This window comes from Ranitomeya variabilis, chromosome 8, assembly GCF_051348905.1.
Source record: "Ranitomeya variabilis isolate aRanVar5 chromosome 8, aRanVar5.hap1, whole genome shotgun sequence".
NCBI lineage: Eukaryota > Metazoa > Chordata > Amphibia > Anura > Dendrobatidae > Ranitomeya > Ranitomeya variabilis.
This window is the reverse complement of record NC_135239.1, coordinates 213,102,217-213,125,549: the sequence shown is the minus strand read 5'-3', so window position 1 is coordinate 213,125,549 and position 23,333 is coordinate 213,102,217. Positions and strand designations below refer to the sequence as shown.

At 52.9% G+C, this 23,333-nt stretch overlaps 2 protein-coding genes across 2 annotated transcripts; one reads left to right on the top strand and one right to left on the bottom strand.

The window, feature by feature from the left end:
* The first annotated feature begins 800 nt into the window (after positions 1-800).
* LOC143787797 (histone-lysine N-methyltransferase SETMAR) lies at positions 801-7,236 on the top strand. The gene is made up of 2 exons (XM_077276847.1): positions 801-1,178; positions 5,132-7,236. The coding sequence occupies exons 1-2, from the start codon at positions 1,026-1,028 to the stop codon at positions 5,900-5,902; spliced, it is 924 nt and encodes a 307-aa protein (XP_077132962.1). The 5' UTR covers positions 801-1,025; the 3' UTR covers positions 5,903-7,236.
* A 273-nt stretch (positions 7,237-7,509) lies between these two features.
* SUMF1 (sulfatase modifying factor 1) lies at positions 7,510-22,917 on the bottom strand. The gene is made up of 9 exons (XM_077276846.1): positions 22,669-22,917; positions 21,585-21,758; positions 21,264-21,338; positions 19,312-19,394; positions 11,522-11,644; positions 9,959-10,073; positions 9,768-9,881; positions 9,226-9,285; positions 7,510-7,697 (listed from the first exon to the last, which is right to left on the bottom strand). Exons 1-9 carry the CDS (start codon positions 22,867-22,869, stop codon positions 7,599-7,601), a joined length of 1,044 nt encoding a protein of 347 aa, XP_077132961.1. The 5' UTR covers positions 22,870-22,917; the 3' UTR covers positions 7,510-7,598.
* Between the last annotated feature and the right edge of the window lie 416 nt (positions 22,918-23,333).

Sequence of the window (23,333 nt, the reverse complement as noted above, 5' to 3'; positions counted from 1 at the left end):
CACAAGCTCCGCAGCACAGGCTCCGCAGCACAGGCTCCGCGGCACACGCTCCGCAGCACAAACTCCGCGGCACAGGCTCCGCGGCACAGGCTCCGCGGCACAGACTCCGCGGCACACGCTCCGCGGCACACACTCCGCGGCACACTCCGCAGCACAAGCTCCGCAGCACAAGCTCCGCAGCACAAGCTCCGCAGCACAGGCTCCGCAGCACAAGCTCCGCAGCACAGGCTCCGCAGCACAAGCTCCGCAGCACAGGCTCCGCAGCACAGGCTCCGCAGCACAGACACCATGTCCACCATTGTCGGGGTATCACTCGTTAGTGTTCACTATCATTTCTTTACTGTTTTAGCGGCAGATTTCTCAATATGTCGCCCACACGTCCAAACAAAACTAACGCCCCTGATTATCTTCACAGCTGTTCTGTGTTTTTCGTAAGATCCATAAAATATCACAGACATTTCAGAAAAAATGACGCCTTTTTTGTCCTATGGGTCACTCAGGGGCGCCGCTATAGAGGGGAGCGGCCTCACAAGACCCCACTGACAATGAGGAGACGAACCTGCGCCCACTGTGCAGAAAGCTGCAGCCGGCAGGATCACTGGGGTCCCAAAGCCCGGACCACCCATCATAGTGATACCCTGCCCCACCATCGCCTTATACAGGCGGAATACCCCTAATTCTTAGCAGCAATCCCTCCTGAAATCCTCTGCTCTGCTGTCACCATTCTCTATTGCCTAATCTGGGAGCTCAGCTCACTCCTGCTGAAATCCTCTGTGCTGCATCGCTTTGTGGCTGTCTATTCTTTCTAGACACTTTGCATCACTTTATTTCCAGCACCATTTATGTAACAAGATAAAGTCAATGTCCCCGTTGGTGCCAACATGCTGGGACTTGTGGTCCCTCACACTGGCAGATAACTGCCCTGTAATTCCGCTCCCTGCCAGCAGATGGCGACAGAGACCAGCACGAGCCGGAAGCTGCAAGTCTCCGCCCGGAGGAGGTTGGTCCCGGCCGTGTGAGGAGCGATGGAGGCGCGGGACGTGTGCGGGGGGCAGGAGGCGCTGCCGGTGCCGGTGTGCGGGGGGCAGGAGGCGCTGCCGGTGCCGGTGTGCGGGGGGCAGGAGGCGCTGCCGGTGCCGGTGTGCGGGGGGCAGGAGGCGCTGCCGCCGAGATTCCAGGTGAGAGGGAGCAGCGCTGCACCTAAAGCACAGCATGCTGGGAACTATGGGTCACGTGTGCAAGGACTAGATGAAAGCCAATCAAAGGCAGAGAACACAGTGATGTCACTGCCTCAATGGGCCCCCCATAATAACACAGTGCCATCCATAGACCTCCCCCCAATAACAGTGCCAGCCAGAGCCCCCCAATAACAGTGCCATCCATAGAGCCCCCCAATAACAGTGCCATCCATAGAGCCCCCCAATAACAGTGCCATCCATAGAGCCCCCCAATAACAGTGCCATCCATAGAGCCCCCCAATAACAGTGCCATCCATAGACCTCCCCCCAATAACAGTGCCAGCCATAGAGCCCCCAATAACAGTGCCATCCATAGAGCCCCCCAATAACAGTGCCAGCCATAGGCCTCCCCCAATAACAGTGCCATCCATAGACCTCCCCCCAATAACCGTGCCAGCCAGAGCCCCCCAATAACAGTGCCAGCCATAGAGCCCCCCATAATAACACAGTGCCATCCATAGACCTCCCCCCAATAACAGTGCCAGCCAGAGCCCCCCAATAACAGTGCCATCCATAGAGCCCCCCAATAACAGTGCCATCCATAGGCCTCCCCCAATAACAGTGCCATCCACAAAGCCCCCCAATAACAGTGCCATCCATAGACCTCCCCCAATAACAGTGCCATCCATAGACCTCCCCCAATAACAGTGCCATCCATAGACCTCCCCCAATAACAGTGCCAGCCATAGACCTCCCCCAATAACAGTGCCAGCCATAGACCTCCCCAATAACAGTGCCAGCCATAGACCTCCCCCAATAACAGTGCCAGCCATAGACCTCCCCCAATAACAGTGCCAGCCATAGACCTCCCCCAATAACAGTGCCATCCATAGACCTCCCCCAATAACAGTGCCAGCCATAGACCTCCCCCAATAACAGTGCCAGCCATAGACCTCCCCAATAACAGTGCCAGCCATAGACCTCCCCCAATAACAGTGCCAGCCATAGACCTCCCCCAATAACAGTGCCAGCCATAGACCTCCCCCAATAACAGTGCCAGCCATAGAGCCCCCCAATAACAGTGCCATCCATAGACCTCCCCAAAAACAGTGCCAGCCATAGACCTCCCCCAATAACAGTGCCAGCCATAGAGCCCCCCAATAACAGTGCCATCCATAGATCTCCCCCAATAACAGTGCCAGCCATAGACCTCCTCCAATAACAGTGCCAGCCATAGACCTCCCCCAATAACAGTGCCATCCATAGAGCCTCCCAATAACAGTGCCATCCATAGACCTCCCCCAATAACAGTGCCATCCATAGAGCCCCCCAATAACAGTGCCATCCATAGATCTCCCCCAATAACAGCGCCATCCATAGACCTCCCCCAATAACAGTGCCAGCCATAGACCTCCCCCAATAACAGTGCCATCCATAGAGCCCCCCAATAACAGTGCCATTCATAGACCTCCCCCAATAACAGTGCCATCCATAGAGCCCCCCAATAACAGTGCCATCCATAGACCTCCCCAATAACAGTGCCATCCATAGACCTCCCCCAATAACAGTGCCAGCCATAGACCTCCTCCAATAACAGTACCATCCATAGACCTCCCCCAATAACAGTGCCATCCATAGACCTCCCCCAATAACAGTGCCAGCCATAGACCTCCCCCAATAACAGTGCCATCCATAGACCTCCCCCAATAACAGTGCCATCCATAGAGCCCCCCAATAACAGTGCCAGCCATAGAGCCCCCCAATAACAGTGCCATCCATAGACCTCCCCCAATAACAGTGCCATCCATAGAGCCCCCCAATAACAGTGCCATCTATAGATCTCCCCCAATAACAGCGCCATCCATAGACCTCCCCCAATAACAGTGCCATCCATAGAGCCCCCCAATAACAGTGCCATCCATAGACCTCCCCCAATAACAGTGCCATCCATAGACCTCCCCCAATAACAGTGCCAGCCATAGAGCCCCCCAATAACAGTGCCATCCATAGACCTCCCCCAATAACAGTGCCATCCATAGACCTCCCCCAATAACAGTGCCATCCATAGACCTCCCCCAATAACAGTGCCATCCATAGAGCCCCCCAATAACAGTGCCATCCATAGAGCCCCCCAATAACAGTGCCATCCATAGAGCCCCCAATAACAGTGCCATCCATAGAGCCCCCCAATAACAGTGCCAGCCATAGACCTCCCCCAATAACAGTGCCATCCATAGACCTCCCCCAATAACAGTGCCATCCATAGAGCCCCCCAATAACAGTGCCATCCATAGAGCCCCCCAATAACAGTGCCATCCATAGAGCCCCCCAATAACAGTGCCATCCATAGACCTCCCCCAATAACAGTGCCAGCCATAGAGCTCCCCAATAACAGTGCCAGCCATAGAGCTCCCCAATAACAGTGCCAGCCATAGACCTCCCCCAATAACAGTGCCATCCATAGACCTCCCCCAATAACAGTGCCAGCCATAGACCTCCCCCCAATAACAGTGCCAGCCATAGAGCTCCCCAATAACAGTGCCATCCATAGAGCCCCCCAATAACAGTGCCAGCCATAGACCTCCCCCCAATAACAGTGCCAGCCATAGACCTCCCCCAATAACAGTGCCATCCATAGAGCCCCCCAATAACAGCGCCAGATGTTTGTGTTTTTTCATCTTCCTGTTGAATACCGGACCCTACGTCCTGATCTCAGCAGTGATTACGACCCATCGCCGTCCTCACACAGGAGGCTCCTCCCACTGAGGGGTGATCAGGAGGATTAGGTTTAGTACGGTGATGACTCCTCTGCGGATCCGGGTCCTGGAGAAGCGTCAATTACACGACCTGGTGGGGGTAATTCTACGTCGTGTCCGCCCACTGCAAGTATGAGGGGTCTCCGGCTGGAAGGAGGCTGGACCATGGGGGGGGGGGGACGTGAACGGATCTGTAGAAGAAACCATTGTCCTATACGGCCCAAAACGTTACTGCGCCAACGCTACTGCTGCAGGCAATGGAGAAGGCAAAAACCCGGCCCCGGAGCAATATAACAGGACTGCACCGATATAATCATCTCCCCTCCCCCCGGAGCAATATAACAGGACTGCACCGATATAATCATCTCCCCTCCCCCCGGAGCAATATAACAGGACTGCACCGATATAATCATCTCCCCTCCCCCCAGAGCAATATAACAGGACTGCACCGATATAATCATCTCCCCTCCCCCCGGAGCAATATAACAGGACTGCACCGATATAATCATCTCCCCTCCCCCCGGAGCAATATAACAGGACTGCACCGATATAATCATCTCCCCTCCCCCCGGAGCAATATAACAGGACTGCACCGATATAATCATCTCCCCTCCCCCAGAGCAATATAACAGGACTGCACCGATATAATCATCTCCCCTCCCCCCGGAGCAATATAACAGGGCTGCACCGATAGAACCCATCTCTTCATTTTCTAGACCTCTGTTGCTGTCAGTGAATAGAAGTATTCCTATTTGTATCCCACAGACCTAAACTTCTCACAGCTGAGGGTTTGTTACAGGTCAGTCATCAGCAGCGCATGTCTCTTGTTTGTTACATTGTATCAGTCCGCAGTACAGGATTGTCTATAGACTGGATACAATTGTCACAAAACCTCAGCTGTGCTCCACACGAGGTCGGGGCAGGAATCCTGGAATTAGTGAGGAATGGAAACGCCCAGGGATGAATTTGTGATTCCATTTGCATCATTATTTGGTGGATTTTTTCGCTTTTGCGCTGTTCACAGTTGGTAAAATCCTGCGCAGCATTAATGATGACTCTTATCACATCGTGTAACAGTTTTATAAATTATGCAAGGGGCGGGGCCATGACAGGAGGGTGGGGCTACAATAGTTGGGGCGGGGCAAGGATGGTGATGGCAGCTGGGCTTTGTAGTGTCTCATGTCTCTTCTCGCACAGTACTCCGCAGAGCTGGTTGCCGGTCCCGGCGCAGAGTTGGACCCGAGTGAAGTCACCGTCCAGGGCTGTGAGTGTCAGGAGCCGCACTGCACGCCGGGGGAGTGCGCCTGCCTGCCTCATGGCGAGAATTACTGCCACCACCGGCTGCTCAGTGCCCAGAAGCCCGTCCTGGAATGTAACGTCTTGTGCCGCTGCGGTGACTCCTGTGCCAACCGAGAAACGCAGCGAGGACTGCAGTACCAGCTCCATGTGCGCCCGGTACCAGGGAAGGGCTGGGGCCTCTGCACCCTGGAGAGCGTGCCCAGCGGGCGCTTTGTCTGTGAGTACGCGGGCGAGGTCCTGGGGCCAGAGGAGGCGCGGCGCAGGATAAGGGTGCAGGACCCCGAATCCAATAACTACATCATTGCTGTACGGGAGCACCTGCACAGCGGGCACGTCCTGGAGACATTCGTGGACCCCACCTATGTGGGCAACATTGGGAGGTTTCTGAATCATTCGTGCCAGCCTAACCTGGTTATGGTGCCGATCCGTACCCACTCCATGGTGCCCAGGCTGGCGCTGTTCGCTGCCCGGGACATACAGGCCGGAGAGGAGTTGTGCTACGATTATTCAGGAATGGCGTTTAATTTTACTCCGGACAGTGAGAGACAAAGCGGGCGCCGGCACGGCACAGAGAGCAGCGGAAGCCAACGCAAGAAGTGTCTGTGCGGCACTGCCCCCTGCTCGGGGTATCTGCCCTACGATGCCACCCTCTATAAAACTGTGACATGACCGGACTGGTGACCGCTGCACCAACTGTGCCCCGGTACGTCCGCCCGCTGCACCAACTGTGCCCCGGTACGTCCGCCCGCTGCACCAACTGTGCCCCGGTACGTCCGCCCGCTGCGCCGACTGTGCCCCGGTACGTCCGTCCGCTGCGCCGACTGTGCCCCGGTACGTCCGTCCGCTGCGCCGACTGTGCCCCGGTACGTCCGTCCGCTGCGCCGACTGTGCCCCGGTACGTCCGTCCGCTGCACCGACTGTGCCCCGGTACGTCCGTCCGCTGCACCGACTGTGCCCCGGTACGTCCGTCCGCTGCACCGACTGTGCCCCGGTACGTCCGTCCGCTGCACCGACTGTGCCCCGGTACGTCCGTCCGCTGCACCGACTGTGCCCCGGTACGTCCGTCCGCTGCACCGACTGTGCCCCGGTACGTCCGTCCGCTGCACCGACTGTGCCCCGGTACGTCCGTCCGCTGCACCGACTGTGCCCCGGTACGTCCGCCCGCTGCACCGACTGTGCCCCGGTACGTCCGCCCGCTGCACCGACTGTGCCCCGGTACGTCCGCCCGCTGCACCGACTGTGCCCCGGTACGTCCGCCCGCTGCACCGACTGTGCCCCGGTACGTCCGCCCGCTGCACCGACTGTGCCCCGGTACGTCCGCCCGCTGCACCGACTGCCCCGGTACGTCCGCCCGCTGCACCGACTGTGCCCCGGTACGTCCGCCCGCGGCACCGACTGTGCCCCGGTACGTCCGCCCGCTGCACCGACTGTGCCCCGGTACGTCCGCCCGCTGCACCGACTGTGCCCCGGTACGTCCGCCCGCTGCACCGACTGGCCCGATACGTCTGCTGGCTGCACCGACTGGCCCGATACGTCTGCCTGCTGCACCGACTGGCCCGATACGTCTGCCCGCTGCACCGACTGTGCCCCGATACGTCTGCCCGCTGCACCGACTGCCCAGATACGTCTGCCCTCTGCACCGACTGTGCTCTGATACGTCTGCCCGCTGCACCGACTGTGCCCCGATACGTCTGCCCACTGCACCGACTGTGCCCCGATATGTCTGCCCGCTGCGCCGACTGTGCCCCGATACGTCTGCCCGCTGCACCGACTGTGCCCCGATACGTCTGCCCGCTGCGCCGACTGTGCCCCGATACGTCTGCCCGCTGCACCGACTGTGCCCAAACGTCCGCCCGCTGCATCCTGGACCAGAATCTAAGATTTTGTGGATGATGGATACAATCTCAGGAACTGACAGATGTCGCATCTGTTCACAATCCTATGGAAGATCTGAGGTCATCCGTCACTTGTATTTTGTACAATTAAAATCTGTGAGAGATTGGTGCGATTTTTTTTCTCTGCAGTTGTATCCTATTCCGGGACAGTCCCTGCAGAGGAGGTTGTGGGGCTCATCCTCTCCTCCTCCCCGGCTGCGCAGTGAATGCCTCGTCCTCGCGTCTTTGTTCCCGCATACAATGTGTGTCCCGTCCTGCGGTGGGCAGATCCCGCAGCTGCGGCTCCTCTTCCGAGATTAGTATAGCACCGCAGGCGGGAACATTTCCGCCCCCAGAAGTCGTTTTATCTCGTCCCCCTCCCCCGCCACAAATACAGCCAGATAGAGAAAATAAAGTTTATTCACCGTTCTGTACAGAAATTAGAGATTTTCATTGGTCCGTGCGGAGCCCTGGTTATCAGCGGTCTCACGTTATCTGCCGCTCGCAGCGCAGCGGAAGCCGAGGTTGGAGGAGGCGCTGTCGGGGGTGTTCTGACTGCGAGCGGCGCAGCGATATCTGTAGCAGTAAGACTGTGGAGAAAGGAAATCATATATAAAACATGGTGGCACGTCCATCATAACAACCAATCTGCACCATCAGGACGGGATCCCCTCCTCCCCCGCGCACTTTAATTGCTTTGTCGCCATTTTCATCATCTCTGCCTCCTGCCAGTGAATGTGCACTCATTTTCAGCCAGAGGATGGAACCCCATCCTGACTTAATATGAAGGATTTGTTACAGTGTGTCGGTGCAGGGAAAAGCTCTGGCGTTCAGGAGAGATTTTTGTGCTTCGGCCGAACGCTCACATCTCCGCACACTGTAACAAAGCTTCTGCTGCGAGAGCAGGACTGGGCTTTATGAAAAGACTGTGGGCCAACATGGAAAGGCAGATCCTGCTCCTATCCTGCGCAGCACGTCCTATGGAAGGGTGGCGCCACCTGTTCGGGTTCCACTGTATTCCTGGACGCATCATCGGCCGCGGAGCAGAAACAGCCGCGTCTGTGACGCCCAGCACACGATCAGTGCGGCACGGATTTATAAGGGGACGGTCGTGTGATCTCGGGTCTCACCATGAAGAGGTCGGAGACCATCAGTGTGGAGGGCGGAGGCCATCAGTGTGGAGGGCGGAGGCCATCAGTGTGGAGGGCGGAGGCCATCAGTGTGGAGGGCGGAGGCCATCAGTGTGGAGGGCGGAGGCCATCAGTGTGGAGGGCGGAGGCCATCAGTGTGGAGGGCGGAGGCCATCAGTGTGGAGGGCGGAGGCCATCAGTGTGGAGGGCGGAGGCCATCAGAGTGGAGGGCGGAGGCCATCAGAGTGGAGGGCGGGGGCCATCAGAGTGGAGGGCGGGGGCCATCAGTGTGGAGGGCGGGGGCCATCAGTGTGGAGGGCGGAGGCCATCAGTGTGGAGGGCGGAGGCCATCAGTGTGGAGGGCGGAGGCCATCAGTGTGGAGGGCGGAGGCCATCAGAGTGGAGGGCGGAGGCCATCAGAGTGGAGGGCGGAGGCCATCAGAGTGGAGGGCGGAGGCCATCAGTGTGGAGGGCGGGGGCCATCAGTGTGGAGGGCGGGGGCCATCAGTGTGGAGGGCGGAGGCCATCAGCGTGGAGGGCGGAGGCCATCAGCGTGGAGGGCGGAGGCCATCAGCGTGGAGGGCGGAGGCCATCAGAGTGGAGGGCGGAGGCCATCAGCGTGGAGGGCGGAGGCCATCAGCGTGGAGGGCGGAGGCCATCAGCGTGGAGGGCGGAGGCCATCAGTATGGAGGGTGCCGACTCCTCCCACACACACAGATATACTGTATATCACAAAAGTGAGTACACCCCTAAGGGAAAATTACCGAACTGCCCATAGTGTGACTATTTTGTGTGGCCACCATTGTTTTCTGCCTTGGTTTAGCCATTAATGGCGGTGATTAGTTATTTACACTGTGACACGAGCCGCACACTAAATGCGATACAATGTATCACAGTCAGATCTGCAGCGCTGTTCCAGGAACAGATACAATAAAATATCTACGAAATGTCAGGGGTGTACTCACTTTACATACATCCGTTGTCTCACCTTGTGGCACATGTAGGACCCTCCTTTCTTCACTTTGTCCTTTCCTGAGCTCGGACCCTTCTGTACAAGAAACACGGTAAGTAACAGACCCCCGAGGAAGCAGCAAGAAATAAAAAGTAAATTCCTTGGAAAAGGAGGACATGCATGAGATGATGCAGGGCCGCGCGGTCTCCTGTCCATGGTCAGCGCAGATTTCTACATCGATCTGAGCTCTAAGAGCAGAGCTGCAGTGTAAAGCATGGGGAACAAGCAGCTCCAGCTTCTGATGAGAAAGGAGATGGATTCTAAACTAACCAGACGATATCTTCAGCGCGGCAGTACAGTATAATTCTAACTGACCTATTAGAGCAGCGCTGCACTGTAAAGCATGGACGGCTGCAGTGTGACCCGCAGGTAAGACAGGAGATAAATCTAGTCACAGATCAGAGCCAGGATGTAATAAAGCAAAGCTGCAGTGTAAAGCAGGGAGGCTCAGCTGAGGAGATGGAGCAGCTCTGCTGGAGACACAGATCTTATAGCAGGCAGAGAAGGATCCTGCTCACCGGGTCGTGCGCCTCGTCGGCCGCGTGCTGCGTGCCCCACCAGTCCGATGTCCATTCCCAGGCGTTTCCCACCATATTGTGGAGGCCATAACTGTTCGGAGGAAACGCGGTCACCTGGAGGAAAGAAGACGCAGAAATGACGCGGCTGCCAAGACCATAGAGGAAAAGTGATAGGGAGCGCGGAGACTCACCGGACATGTCTGCACGTAGCCATCCGCGCCGGTGTTCCTATCGGGGAAGTCTCCCTGCCAGACATTGGCGTAATGTTCTCCCTTTGGCTCCAACTTGTTTCCCCAAGGGAAAAGTCTGAAGAAAAAATACAATCAATGCCCAATACAAAGTAACTAGGAAGAGGTAAAGCCCCCAAATACAACAGCGGATACAATCCACAGAGGCGCATACATAGGAGGAGACCCCCAAATAAAAATATGTGTCACTGAATGTCCCACCGGCCAGCACCGTCAATCACGGCTACCGCCCCCCCACAAAATCATATGCCAGGATATCAGTGAGAAAGATCAATCAGGAGCTGATACATCATAGATACATAATGAATAAATGAAATTAGTAACAAGGATAATTAGACGGATCAATGCTCAGACGACAGCATCCTGCGCTACATGGGAAATGGGATCCTATTTATAGACTTAACACATTCACAGATCTGGAGATTCAGAGGAAAATCTTGTCAATGAAAAATAAGATCCATTATTAACCCACAATTTGTGTAGACTCTGGCACCAAGAACATTGTCACCCATCCTGGGACCCCTCAAATATCGAATGGATCATAAACTATAATACTGCCTCTGTGTATAGGAATATAACTACTATAATACTGCCCCTATGTACAAGAATATAACTACTATAATACTGCCCCATGTACAGGAATATAACTACTATAATACTGCTCCCTATGTACAAGAATATAACTACTGTAATACTGCCCCTATGTACAAGAATATAACTACTATAATACTGCCCCTATATACAAGAATATAACTACTATAATACTGCCCCTATGTACAAGAATATAACTACTATAATACTGCCCCTATGTACAAGAATATAACTACTATAATACTGCCCCTATGTACAAGAATATAACTACTATAATACTGCCCCTATGTACAAGAATATAACTACTATAATACTGCTCCTATGTACAGGAATATAACTACTATAATACTGCCCCCATGTACAAGAATATAACTACTATAATACTGCCCCTATGTACAAGAATATAACTACTATAATACTGCTCCTATGTACAAGAATATAACTACTATAATACTGCTCCTATGTATAAGAATATAACTACTATAATACTGCCCCCATGTACAAGAATATAACTACTATAATACTGCCCCTATGTACAAGAATATAACTACTATAATACTGCCCCTATGTACAAGAATATAACTACTATAATACTGCTCCTATGTACAAGAATATAACTACTATAATACTGCTCCTATGTACAAGAATATAACTACTATAATACTGCTCCTATGTATAAGAATATAACTACTATAATATTGCCCCTATGTACAAGAATATAACTACTATAATACTGCTCCTATGTACAAGAATATAACTACTATAATACTGCCCCTATGTACAAGAATATAACTACTATAATACTGCTCCCTATGTACAAGAATATAACTACTATAATACTGCTCCTATGTGCAAGAATATAACTACTATAATACTGCTCCTATGTACAAGAATATACCTACTATAATACTGTACCTGTTCTCTAGACCACCTCGACATGCATATTCCCATTCCCCCTCGGTTGGGAGCCGTTTCCCGGCCCAACTACAGAAGGCGGAGGCGTCGTTCCAGGACACGTGCAGAACAGGATGATCCATTCTGAGTTGAACATGAGAGGCGACATCACCCAAAAGATATAAGTGAGGTGAGAGTGGATTATCTCCTCCAGAGCGCGGCGTATTCAGACATACAGGTCCTTCTCAAAAAATTAGCATATAGTGTTAAATTTCATTATTTACCATAATGTAATGATTACAATTAAACTTTCATATATTATAGATTCATTATCCACCAACTGAAATTTGTCAGGTCTTTTATTGTTTTAATACTGATGATTTTGGCATACAACTCCTGATAACCCAAAAAACCTGTCTCAATAAATTAGCATATCAAGAAAAGGTTCTCTAAACGACCTATTACCCTAATCTTCTGAATCAACTAATTAACTCTAAACACATGCAAAAGATACCTGAGGCTTTTAAAAACTCCCTGCCTGGTTCATTACTCAAAACCCCCATCATGGGTAAAGGTACCGTCACACTAAACGATATCGCTAGCGATCCGTGACGTTGCAGCGTCCTCGCTAGCGATATCGTTTAGTTTGACACGCAGCAGCGATCAGGATCCTGCTGTGATGTCGCTGGTCGCTGAATAAAGTCCAGAACTTTATTTGGTCGTCCGATCGCTGTGTATCGTTGTGTTTGACACCAAAAGCAACGATACCAGCGATGTTTTACACTGGTAACCAGGGTAAACATCGGGTTACTAAGCGCAGGGCGCGCTTAGTAACCCGATGTTTACCCTGGTTACCAGCGTAAAAGTAAAAAAAACAAACAGTACATACTCACCTGCGCGTCCCCCAGCGTCTGCTTCCTGCTCTGACTGAGATCCGGCCCTAAAGTGAAAGTGAAAGCATAGCGGTGACGTCACCGCTGTGCTGTTAGGGCCGGAGCTCAGTCAGTGTCAGGAAGCAGACGCTGAGGGACGCGCAGGTGAGCATGTACTGTTTGTTTTTTTTACTTTTACGCTGGTAACCAGGGTAAACATCGGGTTACTAAGCGCGGCCCTGCGCTTAGCAACCCGATGTTTACCCTGGTTACCCGGGGACCTCGGCATCGTTGGTCGCTGGAGAGCGGTCTGTGTGACAGCTCTCCAGCGATCAAACAGCGACGCTGCAGCGATCGGCATCGTTGTCGCTATCGCTGCAGCGTCGCTTAATGTGACGGTACCTTAAGACTAGCGACCTGACAGATGTCAAGAAGGCCATCATTGACACCCTCAAGCAAGAGGGTAAGACCCAGAAAGAAATTTCTCAACAAATAGGCTGTTCCCAGAGTGCTGTATCAAGGCACCTCAATGGTAAGTCTGTTGGAAGGAAACAATGTGGCAGAAAACGCTGTACAACGAGAAGAGGTGACTGGACCCTGAGGAAGATTGTGGAGAAGGACCGATTCCAGACCTTGGGGAACCTGAGGAAGCAGTGGACTGAGTCTGGTGTGGAAACATCCAGAGCCACCGTGCACAGGCGTGTGCAGGAAATGGGCTACAGGTGCCGCATTCCCCAGGTAAACAGCGGCAGAAGCGCCTGACCTGGGCTACAGAGAAGCAGCACTGGACTGTTGCTAAGTGGTCCCAAGTACTTTTTTCTGATGAAAGCAAATTTTGCATGTCATTCGGAAATCAAGGTGCCAGAGTCTGGAGGAAGACTGGGGAGAAGGAAATGCCAAAATGCCTGAAGTCCAGTGTCAAGTACCCACAGTCAGTGATGGTGTGGGGTGCCATGTCAGCTGCTGGTGTTGGTCCACTGTGTTTCATCAAGGGCAGGGTCAATGCAGCTAGCTATCAGGAGATTTTGGAGCACTTCATGCTTCCATCGGCTGAAATGCTTTATGGAGATGAAGATTTCATTTTTCAGCACGACCTGGCACCTGCTCACAGTGCCAAAACCACTGGTAAATGGTTTACTGACCATGGTATTACTGTGCTCAATTGGCCTGCCAACTCTCCTGACCTGAACCCCATAGAGAATCTGTGGGATATTGTGAAGAGAAAGTTGAGAGACGCAAGACCCAACACTCTGGATGAGCTTAAGGCCGCTATTGAAGCATCCTGGGCCTCCATAACATCTCAGCAGTGTCACAGGCTGATTGCCTCCATGCCACGCCGCATTGAAGCAGTCATTTCTGCCAAAGGATTCCCGACCAAGTATTGAGTGCATAACTGAACATTATTATTTGATGGTTTTTTTGTTTGGTATTAAAAAACACTTTTATTTGATTGGACGGGTGAAATATGCTAATTTATTGAGACAGGTTTTTTGGGTTATCAGGAGTTGTAGGCCAAAATCATCAGTATTAAAACAATAAAAGACCTGACAAATTTCAGTTGGTGGATAATGAATCTATAATATATGAAAGTTTAATTGTAATCATTACATTATGGTAAATAATGAAATTTAACACTATATGCTAATTTTTTGAGAAGGACCTGTATAGCACAGCATACATTTCCTGCACATCAGCACTTTCAGCACAGACGGAGCCTGCAGCCATCAGGGTTGTCAGCAGTTATTTTTACCTCTTCTTGCAGAGCTTTATACATTCACCAGGAGCAGCGCTCACCTACAATTTCACTGTTTTAAGAATTTCACTTTGTGGCTGCTGCAAATCTGAGAACAGGCGTGATGTTAGCAGCATGAGGCCGGTCATCACTGCAGCACTGGCTTCTATTTGTTAGTGGACGAGCAGAGCTCCAGCTCAGGCAGCAGAGCAAAGAAAGGAAAGGAAAATTCCCAAAATCACAGTTTTCACAAAGCAGAATAAATGCGCAGCTACTGTTCATAGACTAAGCCCAACATAAAGTCTGTCTTATCTGCTAAACTATATTTCCCAGTAACACCTGCTTCTCCTGAGTGCTGCAGACCCCGTCCCCCAACTCTGAGTTATCATCAAGATAATCTAAGCGTAGGATTCACCTTCTGCCTCTGCGCACTGCCTGCTCCTGCACAGGACCCTGCCTGATTGATTCTACGTCAGTATAGCCGCTTGTGTGGTTTTACATCATCGTTAGCTGGTTCTAGCAGAGCACAATTCATCTGCCATCTTCTACAATGGCAGTGCAGAACTGTGTTTGTTGATTGCTGTACTAAGGTCAGTGTTACAAAACCACAAATGTTGCTCTGTTGATGCATATGACAAAAGATAATCCTCTGCAATAAGCATCAGTAGAAAGGCATTTGCAGTTTCACATCAATGTTGTCTCAGGCCACTAGCACAGCTCAACTAATCTTAGCCCCCCATATATACAACCCATCCTGTAGTATATTGCTTTCTGTCCTATGTATGTACACCCCATCCTGCAGTATTTCTCTCCTTTCTATCCCGTATGTGCAGCCAATCTTACACTATAATTCGTGTTTCTATCACCTGTATACACAGCCATATTTTGCAGTATATACTCTCAGCTTCCTTTATACAGCCCATACTGTAGTATATTTCTCCTCAGTCTCGTGTATACAGCCCCATCCTGCAGTACATCTCTCCTCTCAACTACCTGTATACAGCCCCATCCTGCAGTACATCTCTCCTCGTCTGCCTGTATACAGCCCCATTCTGCAGTACATCTCTCCTCTCAGCCGCCTGTATACAGCCCCATCCTGCAGTACATCTCTCCTCTCAGCCGCCTGTATACAGCCCCATCCTGCAGTACATCTCTCCTCTCAGCCACCTGTATACAGCCCCATCCTGCAGTACATCTCTCCTCTCAGCCGCCTGTATACAGCCCCATTCTGCAGTACATCTCTCCTCTCAGCCGCCTGTATACAGCCCCATCCTGCAGTACATCTCTCCTCTCAGCCGCCTGTATACAGCCCTATCCAGCAGTACATCTCTCCTCTCAGCCGCCTGTATACAGCCCCATCCTGCAGTACATCTTTCCTCTCAGCTGCCTGTATACAGCCCCATCCTGCAGTACATCTCTCCTCTCAGCTGCCTGTATACAGCCCCATCCTGCAGTACATCTGTCCTCTTGTCTGCCTGTATACAGCCCCATCCTGCAGTACATCTCTCCTCTTGTCTGCCTGTATACAGCCCCATTCTGTAGTACATCTCTCCTCTCAACTACCTGTATACAGCCCCTTCCTGCAGTACATCTCTCCTTTCGGCTGCCTGTATACAGCCCCATCCTGCAGTACATCTCTCCTCTTGTCTGCCTGTATACAGCCCCATCCTGCAGTACATCTCTCCTCTCAGCCGCCTGTATACAGCCCCATCCTGCAGTACATCTCTCCTCTCAGCCGCCTGTATACAGCCCCATCCTGCAGTACATCTCTCCTCTCAACCACCTGTATACAGCCCCATCCTGCAGTACATCTCTCCTCTCAGCCGCCTGTATACAGCCCCATTCTGCAGTACATCTCTCCTCTCAGCCACCTGTATACAGCCCCATCCTGCAGTACATCTCTCCTCTCAGCCGCCTATATACAGCCCCATCCTGCAGTACATCTCTCCTCTCAGCCGCCTGTATACAGCCCCATCCTGCAGTACATCTCTCCTCTCAGCCGCCTGTATACAGCCCCATTCTGCAGTACATCTCTCCTCTCGATCGCCTGTATACAGCCCCATCCTGCAGTACATCTCTCCTCTCAGCCGCCTGTATACAGCCCCATCCTGCAGTACATCTCTCCTCTCAGCCGCCTGTATACAGCCCCATCCTGCAGTACATCTCTCCTCTTGTCTGCCTGTATACAGCCCCATCCTGCAGTACATCTCTCCTCTCAGCTGCCTGTATACAGCCCCGTCCTGCAGTACATCTCTCCTCTCAGCCGCCTGTATACAGCCCCATCCTGCAGTACATCTCTCCTCTCAGCCGCCTGTATACAGCCCCATCCTGCAGTACATCTCTCCTCTCAGCCGCCTGTATACAGCCCCATCCTGCAGTATATCTCTCCTCTCAGCTGCCTGTATACAGCCCCATCCTGCAGTATATCTCTCCTCTCAGCTGCCTGTATACAGCCCCATCCTGCAGTACATCTCTCCTCTCAGCAGCCTGTATACAGCCCCATCCTGCAGTACATCTCTCCTCTCAGCAGCCTGTATATAGCCCCATCCTGCAGTACATCTCTCCTCTCAGCCGCCTGTATACAGCCCCATCCTGCAGTACATCTCTCCTCTCAGCCGCCTGTATACAGCCCCATCCTGCAGTACATCTCTCCTCCCAACCGCCTGTATACAGCCCCATCCTGCAGTACATCTCTCCTCCCAACCACCTGTATACAGCCCCATCCTGCAGTACATCTCTCCTCTCAGCCGCCTGTATACAGCCCCATCCTGCAGTACATCTCTCCTCTCAGCCGCCTGTATACAGCCCCATCCTGCAGTACATCTCTCCTCTCAGCCACCTGTATACAGCCCCATCCTGCAGTACATCTCTCCTCTCAGCCGCCTGTATACAGCCCCATCCTGCAGTACATCTCTCCTCCCAACCACCTGTATACAGCCCCATCCTGCAGTACATCTCTCCTCTCAGCCGCCTGTATACAGCCCCATTCTGTAGTACATCTCTCCTCTCAGCCACCTGTATACAGCCCCATCCTGCAGTACATCTCTCCTCTCAACCACCTGTATACAGCCCCATCCTGCAGTACATCTCTCCTCTCAGCCGCCTGTATACAGCCCCATCCTGCAGTACATCTCTCCTCTCAGCCGCCTGTATACAGCCCCATTCTGTAGTACATCTCTCCTCTCAGCCACCTGTATACAGCCCCATTCTGCAGTACATCTCTCCTCTCGGCCGCCTGTATAGAGCCCCATTCTGCAGTACATCTCTCCTCTCGATCGCCTGTATACAGCCCCATCCTGCAGTACATCTCTCCTCTCAGCCGCCTGTATACAGCCCCATCCTGCAGTACATCTCTCCTCTCAGCCGCCTGTATACAGCCCCATCCTGCAGTACATCTCTCCTCTTGTCTGCCTGTATACAGCCCCATCCTGCAGTACATCTCTCCTCTCAGCTGCCTGTATACAGCCCCGTCCTGCAGTACATCTCTCCTCTCAGCCGCCTGTATACAGCCCCATCCTGCAGTACATCTCTCCTCTCAGCCGCCTGTATACAGCCCCATCCTGCAGTATATCTCTCCTCTCAGCTGCCTGTATACAGCCCCATCCTGCAGTACATCTCTCCTCTCAGCAGCCTGTATACAGCCCCATCCTGCAGTACATCTCTCCTCTCAGCAGCCTGTATACAGCCCCATCCTGCAGTACATCTCTCCTCTCAGCAGCCTGTATACAGCCCCATCCTGCAGTACATCTCTCCTCTCAGCCGCCTGTATACAGCCCCATCCTGCAGTACATCTCTCCTCTCAGCAGCCTGTATACAGCCCCATCCTGCAGTACATCTCTCCTCTCAGCAGCCTGTATACAGCCCCATCCTGCAGTACATCTCTCCTCTCAGCAGCCTGTATACAGCCCCATCCTGCAGTACATCTCTCCTCTCAGCAGCCTGTATACAGCCCCATCCTGCAGTACATCTCTCCTCTCAGCAGCCTGTATACAGCCCCATCCTGCAGTACATCTCTCCTCTCAGCAGCCTGTATACAGCCCCATCCTGCAGTACATCTCTCCTCTCAGCAGCCTGTATACAGCCCCATCCTGCAGTACATCTCTCCTCTCAGCTGCCTGTATATAGCCCCATCCTGCAGTACATCTCTCCTCTCAGCTGCCTGTATACAGCCCCATCCTGCAGTACATCTCTCCTCTCAGCAGCCTGTATACAGCCCCATCCTGCAGTACATCTCTCCTCTCAGCCGCCTGTATATAGCCCCATCCTGCAGTACATCTCTCCTCTCAGCCGCCTGTATACAGCCCCATCCTGCAGTACATCTCTCCTCTCAGCAGCCTGTATACAGCCCCATCCTGCAGTACATCTCTCCTCTCAGCAGCCTGTATATAGCCCCATCCTGCAGTACATCTCTCCTCTTGGCCACCTGTAATATTATAGGAGCACATTGTGATTTTGAGAATAACCCTTTAAAGTGGATACAATGTTTCACAATAGATACAATGTATGCATCAACTCATGTGACTACCAGCAGGAGTTCAGCAAAATGTGCCCTAAATCAGCAGATATTTTTTTTGGGGGGGGGGGATATGTTCATTTCCGCACCTCTGTAATAAAAACAGAAGACCGGCTCCCACAAATATAAGTGTGCACTGAATCCAGCACCGCGCTAAAAATCGGTTGAGAAAAAACAAAACAAAACCCTGGTCTAGAGTCCACATTGGTAGTCTGTGGTCACCGGACCAGCGCCCTGTGCACCTCGTCCTACCGTCGCCTATTCTGAGCTGTATGTCATCAATTGAGCGTATTTATCAGAGGTGTTGGGGATGGCAGCGGCGGCAGGTAGGACGAGGTTCGCAGGGCTGTGGGCCGACGGCAAATGACTACTGATGTGGCCGCTGCTCTGGGGTCTTTTTGCTGATCTCTGATGGACATGGAGTCATGGACTACCAATGTGGCCGCTGGTCTGGGGTCCCGCGAGCCTTTCTGCTCAGGCCTAGCCACCATCATTCAGCTGCTGTAGCGTGAATACATCACTCGGTCCTCATCTTGCTACATCGTGTTTTATGCTTCAATCACAAATTTTCAGATTTCCACTCTGTTTTAGGGGGGATAACGGCTTGAACCAGGACCCCGCAGAATTCTGAATGCAGCTTTGGATGTGACTGGAGAACGTTTAGTTGCACATGCAGATGTCAGCTGTCGGATACCTTTCCTGGATATCGGAGTCGGGTCCTTCCGGATGCCTCCAATCTGCTCCTTTCACCGGGAGCCACCAGGGAGCAGCTGCAACCTGGGCAAAGGACGACACTAAGATGAGCACAAAGCCGTCGCCGCACATCAGTCAGACGCCGCTCATCCCAGGCATGAACGGTGCGCGCGTCACAAGCATTCTCCGCTCCGTCTAGATGTGGAGCTGAACAGCGGCGCCCGCAGCGATCACTGTCCGTTCCATGTAAGGTGGGGACGGCCATACAATAAGTCGCATTGTAGACACCGGTCACGTGACGCTGAAATCTGCTCCAGATTTTAACACTTGACTGGCGCCACATTCTAGAGCAGAATTAACCCCTGCAGTGCCGCCTCCCTGCATATTCACCGGGGGTACGCAGAGAGCGGCGCTCCACGTCCCGGCAGGAGATCGGGATTATAATTGCGTTTCATCTAATTAGCACAAATGATAATTAGTTTAGAGATGTTCGGGTCCCCTGTGAGCGCCGCTGCTAATCCGAGCCTGAGCGAAGCGCGGCCGGCTGCAATCACAATGGAGGAAGGAATCCTTCACCAGAAGAGCTGGGCAACGGCTCGGCTGTGGAACTAAAGATCCCAGCAATCTGTTCTCAGCCTCTGCTGTATGTAGTGCAATGCTCGGTTCTACATGTTCAAAAGTGGCGTAAATTATAACAAAATGAGCTCCAGTCCGCGGCCGGAGAACTGGTGGAGGTTCCACGGAAGCAGAAAAACGCGGCACATTCATTATTCGGTGCACACGTCCGGTGAAGGTGCGTCATACTCCGGCGCAAACGTTGTAAAAAAAACTCCAGTGCTGAAGAATCGGGGGCGAAGCGCTAATTAAAGACCTCCATATGCGCGTGGCGGTCACCAAACACGAAGTTGGCACCACTGATTACTCGCTGGCAGCGGGCGACTCCTCGTGGTGTGAAACTTTTCTTACATGAAATCTGTGAATGTTTACTAGCTACAATGTATATAACATCTATATATATAATTGTCTAAGGGTTTTTCCGACTGTCTGTCTGTCTGTCTGTCCTGGAAATCCCGCGTCTCTGATTGGTCGAGGCCGCCAGGCCTCGACCAATCAGAGACGGGCACAGTGTCGACGTAGATGTCATAATGGTTGCCATGGCGACGATGATGTCATAAAGGTTGCCTCGACCAATCAGCGACGGGCACAGCCTGCCGCAAATTCTGGAATCATCATTGTCCATATACTACAGACTGTCTGTCTGTCTTTCTGTCTGTCTGTCCTGGAAATCCCGCGTCTCTGATTGGTCGAGGCCGCCAGGCCTCGACCAATCAGCGACGGGCACAGCATGGCGACGATGATGTCATAAAGGTTGCCTCGACCAATCAGTGACGGGCACAGTATCGACGTAGATGTCATAACGGTTGCCATGGCGACGATGATGTCATAAAGGTTGCCTCGACCAATCAGCGACGGGCACAGTCTGCCGCGAATTCTGGAATCATCATTGTCCATATACTACGGGGACATGCATATTCTAGAATACCCGATGCGTTAGAATCGGGCCACAGTCTAGTAAATAAATAATCATCAACTATTGACTGAAAATCCTCACTGCAGCTCCCATAGCTACCACTGTGATGTCATGGTTACAGACTACAAACCCTTCGTAGTCAGATCCTGGTGTCTTGTTAATCTACATAGAGTAGAAGAAAGTATCAAAAAAAGGGGGAAAGAAGCAACACAGAATTGTACACAAAGTTTATTCTATAGTCTGTAACCATGGAGACCCATAGCTCTGCATAGGAGCTGCATATGCAAAATGGAAGGAGATTTCTAATCAATACTTTTTGCCAAATTGCATCATTTTTTTATTTTAGAAGCATCGGGGCAATATAAACCGGACGTGCCATATAAATACACACATGCAGTGCATCAGTCATGGATCGCACTCACCGCCTTGTCAATGCCACTTTTTACTTCTTCGCTTATAAAACCTTCAAATACAAACGAGTCCCCGAATGTCTCAGCCTGGAAATACAGATGGGAAGACGTGTCAATCAGCAGCATGGAAAAAACGCAACAGCCATCCTGCCCCCTCCTGCAAATGTTGACGAGTGCAAGGTTACTGGCCCTTTAAGAGCATAATAACAATGTAACAGGATTAGAGTCCTGATGAGAATATGTAGGAAATATGTGCTGCAGATAATGAGGGTAGTAGTACCTCACAGGTGAGCAGCAGGATCGGGTGCAGGACGCGCGGTCCACGGTTCTCACCTCGGTCACATAATCAGTCGCTGCCACAAACTTTTCAAACTCCGAGTTGCTGACTTCATATTTGTCCATGTAGAAGGAGTCAATATGAACTCTGCGGGCCGGACTCTCACCATCCGGGGGGATCGCGGGCTCATCCGTTCCCATAGTAAATACCCCCGAGGGCAGCAGGACCATCTGTGGGGAGGAAAGCGTTAACTACCAGGATCCTGTACGACTGACACGGCTGCTTGTGTCACCAAAATTCTCCAATAAACCAGGAGAATCAGAACCAATATGTTCCCCTTCTGAAGAGTCCGAAAAGAAATTCCCTGCTGCTCCGAGACCCCCAACCTTTCTAGCCAAATCCCTCACCAGCCCCCTCCACCATCCCCAGGTCCCTCTCCTGTCCCATCCTACACACCCAACTCCCTCTCCTGCCCCCCCCCCAACTCCCTCTCCTGCCCCCCCCCCCAACTCCCTCTCCTGCCCCCTCCCCCCAACTCCCTCTCCTGCCCCCTCCCCCCAACTCCCTCTCCTGCCCCCCCCAACTCCCTCTCCTGCCCCCCCCCCCAACTCCCTCTCCTGCCCCCCCCCCCAACTCCCTCTCCTGCCCCCCCCCCCAACTCCCTCTCCTGCCCCGCCACCAGCTCCTTATCATATCCCCCAGCTCCTTCTTTCTGAACCCCATCCGCTGCCCACCTCCCTATCCCGATCCTTGCTAATCCCCCCCAACTCCCTCTCCTGCATCGCTCCCCAGCCCACCCAGCACCCTCTCCTGCCCCTGCACCGCTCCCCAGCACCTTCCTTCGGCCCCCCAGTTCCTTCTTCTGCCCCCAGATCCCTCTCCTGAACTGCCCCGACCCCCCAGCTCTTTCCCTTGCTCCATCTCTTGCCCCCCTCCTCCGCCCCCTGCTCCTTCTGCCCCCCCCAGCACCTTCCTTCCCCTGCCCCCAGCTCCTTCACTTGCTCCCCCAACTCCCTCCCCTGCCCCGACCCCCCAGCTCCTTCCCCTGCTCCGCCTCTTGCCCCCCTGCCCCTTATTCTGCCCCCGGGCCCCTCTCCCGCTCCAGTCCCTAGTCCCCCAGCTCCCCTTCTCCTCCGGTACCTTGTCCCGGTGCTCGGCTTCCGTCCCCGCTGCTGGCGGCTCATTGGCTCCCCGGGAGTACCTGTAGGCCGCCCCCTGCTGGTGCCCGTGTGCACTGCCCGCTCTCTGCGCAGAGTTACAGCCGCAGTCTCCGAGCAGCGGGACCGGGCAGAGCAGCACCGAGCACAGCAGCGCCCAGAGCCCGGGGTTCAGCGCCGCCATGGCCGGTCATGTGACTGCAGTCAGGTGACCTGTGGTACCGGCTGCGCTACATCCGGAGCTGGATACATTGTACAGGCGGGCACCAGAGCGCAGTGCTGGATGGCACGCGTCTGAGCTGCTGCAGAACTTCTTTAGTCCAGACTTCTGTTTTTCCAGTGCTGCTCGCCATTCACATAAAGTCAGTATCAGATTGTGCCGGCAGATCAGAGGAACATGCCGAGAAGGCCGGCAGATGCCCCACAGGTCACATTGTTTTCTGCCATTGGTCGTCCCAGGGATCCAGTGGATCCCACCGCTGCCATTATCCCCACAGTGTAAGTACACCACTAATATAACAAGAGGTTTCCCCAAATTCAGCAGAAGTTGCCCCTTTTGCAGTCGGCTGGGATCATTCAGCCCCCCATGACCAGTGTCTATAACTTAGTGCAACCCCCATGACCAGTGTCTATAACTTAGTGTAGCTC

Excerpts from the sequence above, each read along its gene's own strand:
- LOC143787797 (XM_077276847.1), top strand. The coding sequence starts at position 1,026 with ATGGAGGCGCGGGACGTGTGCGGGGGGCAGGAGGCGCTGCCGGTGCCG. Across the intron at positions 1,179-5,131 it reads CGCTGCCGCCGAGATTCCAG|TACTCCGCAGAGCTGGTTGC; the intron begins GTGAGAGGGAGC and ends CTTCTCGCACAG.
- SUMF1 (XM_077276846.1), bottom strand. The coding sequence starts at position 22,869 with ATGGCGGCGCTGAACCCCGGGCTCTGGGCGCTGCTGTGCTCGGTGCTG. Across the intron at positions 21,759-22,668 it reads AAGCCGAGCACCGGGACAAG|ATGGTCCTGCTGCCCTCGGG; the intron begins GTACCGGAGGAG and ends TCCTCCCCACAG. Across the intron at positions 10,074-11,521 it reads CGAGGTGGTCTAGAGAACAG|ACTTTTCCCTTGGGGAAACA; the intron begins GTACAGTATTAT and ends TTTTTTCTTCAG.